This window comes from Psammomys obesus, unplaced genomic scaffold (assembly GCF_907164565.1).
Source record: "Psammomys obesus unplaced genomic scaffold, mPsaObe1.curated_primary_1811, whole genome shotgun sequence".
In the NCBI taxonomy this organism is placed as follows: Eukaryota; Metazoa; Chordata; class Mammalia; order Rodentia; family Muridae; genus Psammomys; species Psammomys obesus.
The window spans coordinates 4,290,643-4,301,674 of NW_026586383.1; the positions used below are offsets into that span (position 1 = coordinate 4,290,643).

General features: G+C 49.0%; 1 protein-coding gene across 3 annotated transcripts in view; it reads left to right on the plus strand.

Moving 5' to 3' along the window:
* The window catches only part of Cmtm6 (CKLF like MARVEL transmembrane domain containing 6), a 25,377-nt gene extending 14,736 nt beyond the window's left edge, over window positions 1-10,641 (plus strand). The window contains exons 4-5 of one of the 3 annotated variants that reach the window (XR_008719491.1): window positions 10,376-10,462; window positions 10,623-10,641. Coding sequence is in view for 2 of the 3 variants with exons in the window: in XM_055601805.1 (XP_055457780.1) it covers window positions 1,867-2,004 (138 nt within the window). In the remaining variant the exon portion in view is untranslated. Of the gene's footprint in view, window positions 1-1,866; window positions 4,945-10,375; window positions 10,487-10,622 lie in introns of those variants that run through there. The other 2 variants (XM_055601806.1, XM_055601805.1) reach the window with 2 other exon arrangements.
* The last annotated feature ends 391 nt before the right edge of the window (window positions 10,642-11,032 follow it).

An 11,032-nucleotide genomic window follows, 5' to 3' on the forward strand; every position in this document is an offset into this window, starting at 1 on the left:
TTCCTTCCTTCCTTCCTTCCTTCCTTCCTTCCTTCCTTCCTTCCTTCCTTCCTTCCCTCCCTCCCTCCCTCCCTCCCTCCCTCCCTTCTTTCTTCTTACTCCCCAAGACAAGGTTTCTCTGTGTAGCTTTGGCTATCCTAGACTCACTCTGTAGACCAAGGTGGCCTAGCACTCACAGAGCTCCGCCTGCCCCTGAGCGCTGGGATTACAGGCGTGCGCCACCAACACCCGGCCTGCGTCAGCTCCTTGCTGTGTGTTGCAGAGAGTGTCTACCCATTCAGAAGGGATCAGGACCCCTGGGTTTGGTCTTTTAGTAGATGCCATATGGGTACACCTCCGGTCTGGGCCAGAGGCTTGTTCTCTTGGAGCCCCTGCGCCCTTCTTTCCCGTATCCTGAAGCATCAGAGACAACTTGACTAGGCGCGCGCTGTGGACCCTGTTTCCCCACGTGGCTAGAGCTGGAGGGAGGCGCCCACACTGCCTTGCAGGACTCCACTTGTGTCAGAGTCCTACCATGCTCTCTTTCCACAGCATTCATGACTCTTGCAACAGGTCCATCTCAGGGCCCCCTTGGACCCTAATATCTGAGACCTTTCCTGTGGGTGAGCGCCTCTTGGCAGCTTTTCTTTGTCTTCAGGAGAGGATTCAAAAACAGAGCAACTAGGAAGGACGCAGGTGTGTGGCTTCACTTTCCGCCTTCATGGCAGCCTTGTGATTTCCTAGGCTAGTGGAAATTTCCAGGGTCTCTTTAGTGTCCCTCGCTGCTTGAGGTGGAGGCAGCCTGCGACACCTGGGCTCAGCGTCTTTCGAGTGGTGCTGACTCTTTGTGGTTAGACACCTGTCTCCTGCCACGTAGATGTGTGTTTGCAGTCAGCTGCTGTCATGCGCTGGTCTCGGCCGGAAGCAGGTGTAGGAGAGCTGGTCTGACGAAGACAGGTTCTCTAACAACCACAGCAGGGACCAGTCTTCAGTTCCCAACCGGAAGTCAGTTGGGAATGAAGGGAATTCCTGTCATAAGTTTCCAGAGGAGGTGAGACATGACTATCCTCCAGGGAATGCGTGGCATGGAGGTGGCACCAGGGCCTTCTCTGGTAGCTGTGGAGGTGGAGGAGCAGAGAGGCCAGATCTCTCCTGGGCTGCTGTCTCTAGAGCAGCATGAGGAGCACATGCTTATCATGAGGTAGCACCGGGTCCTAGCACCGCACAGCCAAAGAACTGGCATTCGTAGTCTGTGGAATGTGGGGTAGGAGCTGTTATTCTGGACATTTTTCTTTTGTCACTTCTTTTCCTCTTTGGATGACTTTAGAATTCTGTTAGAGAGTAGTGAGTGTGGTTTGGCAGTTAGGGTGCTGGCTGCTCTTCCCCAGGGCCAGAGCTTGCTTCCCAGAACCCATACCAGGTGGCTCTAGCCTACCTCCATGGGATCCTGTCCTCTCTTTAGGCCTTCAAAGATATATACATGTAGCAGTCACTCCCACAAACACACGCATGTACATAAAAATAAAGCAAATATTTTTTATATAAATTTAAAACAATTTTAAATTTATTTAAATTTATTTTTTATTTTATGTACATTGGTGTTCTGCCTGCTTGTATGTGTGCCTAAGGGTGTCAGATCCCCTGGACTGGAGTTATAGACAGTTGTGAGCTGCCATGTGGATGCTGGGAACTGAACCCGGATCCTTTGGAAGAGCAGCCAGTGTTCTTAACCGCTGAGCCATCTCTCTATCCTCAGCAAAATTTTTCTCTTAAAAACTAGTTGTAAGGTGGAACTGACAAGCCGCCTCTCCTGGATGTGAATGTGAGGGCTGAGTAGGACACTTGCTTTTAATTCATGCTTCCTCACTAACCCCCTTTCTTCCTCAGGTGTTTGGCTTTGTAGCAAGCTTCATGTTCCTGCTTGACTTCTGTGCCATGCTGTGGGAGAAGCGGCAGGAGAGCCAGCTGAGAAAGCCTGAAAGCACCACCAGGGCCGAAACCCTCACAGAACCACTGAATGCGTGAAGACTCGGAGCTCTGCGGCCACGCAGAGAGGCTCCCTCCGCTTGAGCTGTGTCGCCTGCGTGGCACTGGGAGAGAAGGGAAGGGGCAGGAGGGCGGCTTCTCAGTGTTGGGCTGGGGCAGCCCCACCAGTTAGCTCAGAGGGTTTCTAATAACTGTTGGAACCTGCCTCAAATAGAGGAGGTTTTGTTGTTTGTTTTGTTGTTTTGTTTTTTTGTTTTGTTTAGACATGAGGGCTGTCATCTCTTGGAATTGCTTGTCTGTCACGGTGCCACAGGACACCCGCCCTAGTCTTAGCTTCCAGACTGAGCCTTTTCCTTTCTGTGTTTCATTTCAGAATCATTTGCTTTGCTATTTGTTTTTGAAGATTTTATTGTTGTTGGAGACTTAATTTGTACTTCAGATGCTGTTGTTGGAGCTTTAACTTGTACTTCAGATGCTGTTGTTGGAGATCTAACTTGTACCTAAGATGCAGCTGTGGCTTCTTTCCTTCATGTCTGATCCCCGTCGTTACTGTACCTCATAGCCTTCCACTCCCGTGCTAACCTTTTAAGGCGGTTATTCTTAGTTCTTTCTGAGCCAGCATGGCCTAACAGAAAGCGTGCTGTTTTAGGTGTATAAAAGCAACAATAGCAGCAGCCTTGGAGTGTTTTTACATTGCACCTCAGTTGCTGAGATTGAGTTGAAAAGAAAGAGAAGTTTGTTATGGATCACAGAAAAGTGAAGAAACAGACTACATCTGAAGACCAAAGATAGAATAGACCTTTTTGTCCTGTGCAGTGGACGTAATCACACAGATGGGCCTTGACCACTTAGCAGAGATGTGAAGGGGTTGTGCTGTGTTCACAAGCGTAATCACAGTTAATGATGTCAGACTAGCGCAGACTAGTGTGAGCTGGAAGCTGCGGCTCTCCCTCCTGGCAGAAAATGGCCACTGCTTCTCAAGTGCATACAGCTCTGCAGGCTCTCCTCAGCCCCCGGCTGGGATTGCCCGCCCACCTGAGATGCCTCCTTCCTGACTTTTTCTAGTCACCATCTCTGCCTGTCACCGTCTGTGAGGTGAGCCTGGGCTCTGACCCCTCCCCTTCTTTCTCACTGTTAGCCAGGCTATCCAGAGTCTTGTGCCCTTCTCACCACCACAAGTCTGAGGTGGGAGTGTCAGGTTCTTGTTCCCACAGGCCTCTGCTTGGGTTTCTTTCCAGGGGAGGTGTTGTGAGGAAGCAAGCCCTAGAACCCTGCTAGTGAATACTGTGAGTGGTGTAAGGAGGCTGCAAACTGTTCCCGAGACTTTGGAAGCATTGCTTGTTGCTGGAAGGCTTAGAGGCAGGGGACACCTTTTTGACCGAAGGGGACCGTTCCTTCCTTCCTTCTTCGAACCCGAGCATGTCCAGGCCTTCTGTGCCCTGGTGGAGGCTTCCCAGGCCAGGCTTTCTCTCTGAAGTTCTGCGATCATGTTTCCAGGGGTTCACTTTACAGTCCCCCTTCTTTTCAGTTCCTTGTCTGCCATTGTGTCTGGTAGATGGTTTCGGTTACATAAGGGAGGCTATTGCTCTTTCTCGGAAGCAGACGAATCTGGGCGCCCAGCCTCTGCTCTGTTACTGGCTCACTGCCTGATGTGCTGGTGTCAGGGCTTACATGCTAATGCTGTCGCCACACCTGCTTGGGAGATCACGAAACCAATCATGGATGTGCCTGACTGGGCATGTCATCTAAGAGAAGGGATAGTAGGCTCTTGAAAAGTTGCCAGTGTATGGCTGACAATTTTAGAATTTCATTATCAAGCTTGCTGTAGTCACTGTAAAAAACATCTAGACCCATTGAGAATTAGCAGCAAATCAGGGCTACTGTAGTGTTACCAACTGTTAGTCAGCTCCTGTCACTGTAACAAAGTACCTGAGACAATCAACTTAAAGGAGGAAGAGTTGGGCTGGAGAGACGGCTCAGAGGTTACGATGCTTCCTTCTCCAGCACCAGCAAGGGATGGCTCACAGCTACTTGAAACTCTAGTGCCGGGGGTCCAGCGTCTCTGGCCTCCGGCACCCAAACACACATGGTGTACATTCACACAAACACATATAAATTAAAGTAAATCTTAAAAGTTAAAAAAAAAAGTTCATCGTGGCTTGCAGTGTTGGAGGCTTCAGCCCATGGTCGGACCTGTTGTCTTAGACAGCAGCTCTTCACTCTGGGGAGTTTGTGGTAGAGCAGGAAGCGAGGAAAGAGAGGCCGTGACTTGTCCCTGGAAGGGCATGCCCCCCTGACCTAACCCTCACACTAGGCACCACTATAAAGGTTTCTGCCCTCTTAGTCTTGCTGTCCTGGAGAAGAAGCCTGTAATGCACAGACCTGTGGGGACTCAGCTCAGCGGTGGTGCCTCTGCCGCTGTTTGGCTTGTTCAGACTCACAGACCCTCTGGCCCGGCTCCAAACGTGGTGCAGTGACTCCGCATTGAGTGGGTTTGCTCTGTTCCACAGCTGCCGGCTCTGCCTCGGCTGCTTCATTCTTTCCTTTTAGGAAGATCATTTGGACACTTGTGTCTGCTGTTCTCAGAACTTTCTCTTTGGGGGACCTGGTGCTGGCTTTTGCATCCTGTGGAAGGGAACGGGGTTAGACTGTGGCACCAAAAGAGCTGGGACCAGATGCCGGCAGCGGAGGAAAGACGGTGTCTTTATTAGAAGCTGTAGCAGATTTGATTTACTGTATTTTATACAAATTGTTTAGACCAGTTTTTAAGACTTAGAAGGGAAATATACTTACGGCACAAGACTTTTATAATTACTGTACTTAAATTATGCTTTATGTGGAGACCGGGAAATGTATTTTTACATCACTTATATCCAATCACTTTTGTATTTGTTGATTTAAAGCCTGTGGGTCTTTTTTATTATTATTACTCTTAATACCAGCTTTTATAATCTTTTAAAATAAATCCTCTTAATTCGAGTGTTTATGCCTTCAGGGTTGTTCAGTACGTAGACCTGTTTGCACAAGCCCCTCATGTGAGCAGCTAGCTGTTCCCGGCGGGTATACGTGGCCCTGCACATGGGCTGCCCTTGGGGGAGTGGGGACGTATTTGTCAGCTGTGGCAGCACAGGAGCCTCAAACAGCAGCGCTTAGAGAGGCAGAGAAACCACTGGTTTGAAGCCAACTTGTCTACATAGGCCAGCTGTGGTGGAGGCAGATCTCCACAAGTTCAAGGCCAACCTGGGCTACATAGTAAGTTCTAGGCCTGCCAAATAAACAAATGAAAACAAAAATATTTTTAGGAAATCACATGGTATGAGTTGTAAAAGAATACACTGAATGGCTTTAAATCTCCTCTCCCCCTCTTTTCCTTTTCTCTTCCTTTCCCCTTTCCTTTCTTCTCTTTGCCCTTCTGTTTTTGTTTTATTTTATTTTATTTTTTTTGAGACAGGCTCTCATTTAGCCTAGGCTGGCTTCAGACTTACTGTGTAGATGAGGATGCCCTTGAACTCCTGATCCTTCCTCTTCCATTCACAAAATCTGGGATCACAGATGTGCATCACTTCCCTCCGCCTAAATAATTAGAAAGAATCAAGTTTGGACTCACAGTCTAGCTGTGGCTCCCACAGCGGTGACGGATGGAGACATTTGTTTAGGACAGCTGGAGGGCTAGAAGTGTGAAGCAAAGCCAGAACCATCTGTGGGATTTGTAGGATTCCTGCCTCCAGGCCCTCCAGAATAATAGGATCTTTATAATCGTCAGGAATTCACTGGAATTTGTACATTCTTCAGGGTTTTTGTTTGTTTTATGTTGATAAAGGACATTGTATCAATATGCAGACAGCTCTGAAGAGCAGAAACCTAAGGCAATGTCCTCAACAGGAGGAAAGCTTACTTCAGGGGAGGTCTGGGAAGAACACCAGGCCGGGTGGCCAGTGTGTGTAATCTGCACACCTGTGAGGCCGAGGCAGGGAGATTGCTTGGCCTGGAGTTGGAGACCAGCCTGGGAAATTCAGCGGCTTGCTGATGTCATCGAAACCTAGCTTGTGTCTAAAGTTCTCTGCCCGTCCATTTCCTGGTGAGTTTTGTTCTCAGAGTTGAGACTTCGTGTGGTAAACATACCTCAATACCATCTCTTCACAAGACTGTCCAGAGCTGAGAAGGGGTTGCTGTTCTCTGGTATCTCTAGCTGTGCCTTTCACTTGAGCCCAAAGTGGGTTTGACTCATTTCACAGACGAACTCAAGGTTATATTGAGTGTGATGAATGAGCTGTGATTGCATTAAAGCACAGACACAGTACACACAGACACTATACACAGACACAGTACACACAGACACACACATGCAGACACACAGATACAATACACACAGAAACACACAGACACATCCACACACCCAGTGTGAGGTGTGAAAATACCTGGATTTAAAGCTGTTCTCTTCCAGTACCTAGTAAAGTTGGTCCTGCAGAGGACCAAGCAGAGGAAAGGGATTGTCACGTTAGAGTGAGGAGAAACAAAATCGGGGATGCACTGACAGAAAACCAAACCCCCAGGCAGGGCCCTGGTGGTGCAGCGCTTGGGAGGCAGAGGCAGGCAGAGCTCTGTGAGTTCAAAGCCAGCCTGGTTTACACAGAGAAATCCTGTGTCAAACCCCAGCCCGCCCCCCAATAAGAACCCCAACCCTGCAGTGTAGAAAGCACTTGTTATGGTCTGGGAGATGGGCCGGTCAGTTAAGTGCCTGGGAGGTTTGACCCAGAACCTGCACAGCCGGGCGTGGCGGCACGGATAGCAAGGGGAGGCTGACGGAGGTGGCTTCCTGTGGGTCTCTGATCAGCCAGTGGAGCCTGCTCGGTGAGACCTTGTTGAAAGAAAAGGTGGCTGGCTCCCACGGAACACTGGTTCCTTCTGGTCTACTCCTGTGCCCATGCATGCTCACACACGTGTGCTGCACGCTCATGGACATGTGTGAGCACGTGTGTAGTCCTGGTTGCCCTGAGATGTCCATTATTATTTTTAGATTAAATTATAATTCTACAAGTAATAGGTGTCCTGCAAAGCTGTTTTTAATAAAGGCAGCTCTAAGAGGCAGTAATTGTTGTCACTGACATTTACGTTCCTATAAGTGCATGTTACAGTGGCAGTTAGGAGGCACATTTGTGGGATTCGGGTTCTTTTCCATCATGTGGGAGATCAGAATCCAATTCAGGCATTCTGGGTTGGCAGCAAATGCCTTTTCTTGCTGAACAGATTCACCAGCCCTTTAAAAACTTTTGTGTGTATGTGTGGTCCTCAGCATTTCTGTATTTGACTGTTTTTTTTGTTTCTTTCTTTTTTTTTTTTTTGTTATATTTCCTTTCCCTTCCTTACTCCCTTTCTCTTGTTTTGAGGCCTGTGAGACATGTGATAGTCTCTCGTACCCCAGGCTGACCTGGAGTTGGAGTGAGCTCACTAGGCAGGAGGGTGACCTTGAGTTCCTGACCCTCCTGCTTCTGCTTTCCATGTGCCACCACCCACTTGGTGGCCCGAAGCTCTGTCACCCCTGGTCCAGGGGATTTGACACCCTAATCTGACCTCTACAGGTACCGTGCATGCATGCGTGCACACGTGCATACAAGCAAAATGCTTACACACAGAATAGAAATAATAACTTCTAAAAATAAGACACGTAGAGACGGAGCCTGGCGTGGTAGTGTTCACTTAAATCCCAGAATTTGAGAGGCTGACACAGGAGGACCATTAATGTTCCAGGACAGCCTGGGGTACAGGCTGAGACCCTATCTTTTTTTTTTTTTTTTTTTTTTTTTGAGACAAAAGTTTCCCTCTGTCCTCTTTCTGCCCTGGCTGTCCTGGAACTTACTATGTAGACCAGACTGGCCTTGAACTCAAAGCTCCCACTGCCTCTGCCTCCCTGAGTGCTGGGATTAAAGGCCTGTGCTACTATCCCACACTGAGACCCTATCTTTAATAATAATAATAATAATAGTAGTAGTAGTAGTATTCATAGGGATTTGGGAGAGGAGGTGTGGTTTGAGGCTAGTAGAATGAAAAAGGGGAGTTGTATCGTGACAGGCAGATGAAGTCACCAAGGGTTCCACAGAGGTATCCTCACCGATGTATGAGCTCAGATCGCTCATGCACTTTGGGAGTGAGATCCAGCCACCGGGGAGCTAGCCTTAGAAAAGCAACTGTGTGCTGACTGTTCCAGAAGTGATGGTGGGAAGGGAAAGATGGGCGTGACAGAGGGAAAGCATGGATGTTGTCAGCTCAGCTACACCTGGAATCAAGTAAAACCCAAGTATCTGGGTAAGCCTGTGTCCCCTGTAAGACGCTCTAATAAATCCTTCGTGCTTCCGTGCGTGCGTGCGTGCATGCTTGCGTGTGTGTGTGTGTGTGTGTGTGTGTGTGTGTGTGTATGTTATCGCTCTGTTCCTCTGGAGAACCCTAATACAAAGTAGTGATAATGAAGTGTAGTCTGTTTTCTTGATTCTACATTATTTTTAAAAAAAAAAAAAAAAAAAAAAAACCTAATCTGAAGGAAGGAAGGGGAGGGACAGAGAGCAGAAGAGGCCAGGCCTGGCTCAGTGGTTAGCATGTGTCCAAGTTGAGGACTGTGACTAATCCATGCGCCCACATAAGAACATGCCTTGAAGTCGGGCGTGGTGCCGCATGCCTTTAATCGAAGCAGAGCCAGGTGGACCTGAGTTCGAGGCCAGCCTGGGCTACAGAGGCAGTTTCAGAGCTGTTAGAGAGAGAAACCTTATTTCAGAAAAAACCGAAACGAAACAAAAGCCCTACCCCGCCTCCCCTCTCCTCCCCCAAAAAAGGGCCGGGGCGGCAGTGCGTCCCGCTGGCCGCCAGGGGGCGCGCTGCACGAGTGGAAGGAAGGCCTTTGCCTCCACCTGCAGGCGGAGTTTCGTTTCTGCAACCGGGTCCCCCGGGAGGCCTCCGCCCTGTGCAGCTGCGAGAGGAAACAGCTGGCAGCCCTGCGGGCCTCGGCCTGACTTTCTCGCTTTACCCCGCAACTGCTAGGACTCGCGCGGGGTCCCTCGCCGGTGGGCCAGCAGGCCGCATCTGCTCCCAGACGGGGTTTGTTTGGCCTCAGCTTCATTTCTAGGTTTCTTTGGCAGCGTTTCCAGAACGGGAGATGCTTCGCTAGAAAGCCCAGATTCCCGATTTTCTGGGTCACTGGGGCAGCTGGCAGCAGCGAGCAGCTGGCAGGTGGCAGCCCTGGGCCAGCTGCCACCTCCGGAAGCGAAGCGCCCAGCAGGCGGGGTCTGCCGTGGCTTGGAGAAGCCTGAGTAATGGCGACAGCGCTCCTCCTCTGGTTCCTTTTCTATGCAACAGTATGTGGAGAATGTTTTTAATTTGTGCAGCTTTTCTAGATACATAGGTAAACAGTAAAATTGTAGGATTGTGCCGGCTTCTCGGGAGGCAGCGTGTATCTTCTGGTGGTCTTCCTGAGAAAAGGCCTCTTGGAATGGCCGCCTTGCCATCCACCTGGTGCTCAGTGTAAGTCTAGCAGCATCTTTTATACTGTTGGCTTACAAACTTAAAAGAAGTTAAATTATTATTATTACTGTTTATATATTATTTATTATTATTTGGTTTTCAAGACAGGGTTTCTCTGTATAATAGTCCTGGCTATCCTGGAACTCACTCTTTTGGGATTGTGGTGTCACAGGCCTTTAATTCCAGCACTTGGGAGGCAGAAGCTGGTGGATCTCCTGTGAGTTCAAGGCCAGCCTGGTCTATAGCGCTAGTTCCAGGATAGCCAAGGCTACACAGAAAACCCAAAACCAACCAACCAAAACAAGAACATCAACACCCAAAAGACCCACCACCACCGAAAGATGCCTTAAAAATACTTTACCTCATAAAATATCAATATTAATAATTTATTATTGTTCTTTTTTTTTTGAGACAGGGTTTCTTTGTGTAGTCTTGGCTGTCCTGGACTCGCTTGTAGACCAGGGTGGCCTTGAACTCACAGAGATCCGCCTGCCTCTGCCTCCCTGAGTGCTGGGGTTACAGGTGTGCACCACAGTGCGTGGCTGGTTATTATTATTTTTAAAAGACAAGGTCTCACTATGTAGCCCATGCTAGCCTCAAACTTAGCATCTTCCTGCCTCAGCCTCCAGAAGGAAGGAATTACAGCCTGGCTGCCTTTGTTTTTGTTTTTGATAAGGGCTCTTCTATCCCCACATGCCATTGGTTGAATTCCTCATCCTCCTGCCTCCACTTCTACCTTGCCAGGATTATAGACAAGCACCACCACATCTTGTTCATCCTGTTTGTTGCATGCTGAGTGAGCACTCCTCCAACTGAGCACACTAAACTTTTTTTTTTTTAATAGCAAAAAGAAAAAAATCCTCTTTTCAGTCCAATTCATTCATGAAAATCTATTCTACAGAACAGAACGGGACCTCTGTGGCTCACACTGTAACACCAGCATCTGGCACAGGAAGGCAGGAAGATCAGGAGTTCCAGGGCATCGTCGGTATGTACAGAGTTCAAGGCCAGCCTGGGCTGTAGAGACCCCATCTCTTAATACAAAAAGATAAAGAAAAAGAAGAGAGAAACAATGTAGGCCCTTCCTGAGAGACTGCCTTGTGTCCTGCAGGGAGGTGGCTACAACTGGGTTCTCTTCTGTTCCACAGCCTGCCTCACCGTGGCACAGGGAGGCCTGAGGCCAGCATCCCTCACAACCCGTTCAGGGTGGGATACCCATGGAGAGGTCTGCACCATTCATGTTAGCTGCCGGTGGCTGGCCTGTGCGAACTGTGAGGTGATTGATACCACACTGGTCTCCTGTTAAGATTTCTCTTTGTTTTACGTGTGAGTGCTTGCCTGCATGTATGCTTGCCCCTTTCATGCAGTGTCTGACGAGGCCAGAGGAGGGCATGGGAGTCCCCTGAATTACAGGGAGTTACAGTTGGTTGTGAGCTGCCACGTGTGTGCTGGATAGAGCCCGGTCTTTGCAGGGGCAGAGAATGCTCTTAAATACTGAGCAGTCTCGCCAGCTGGTAACACAGACTCACACATGCACAGACTGGCTGCAGCCTGGTAA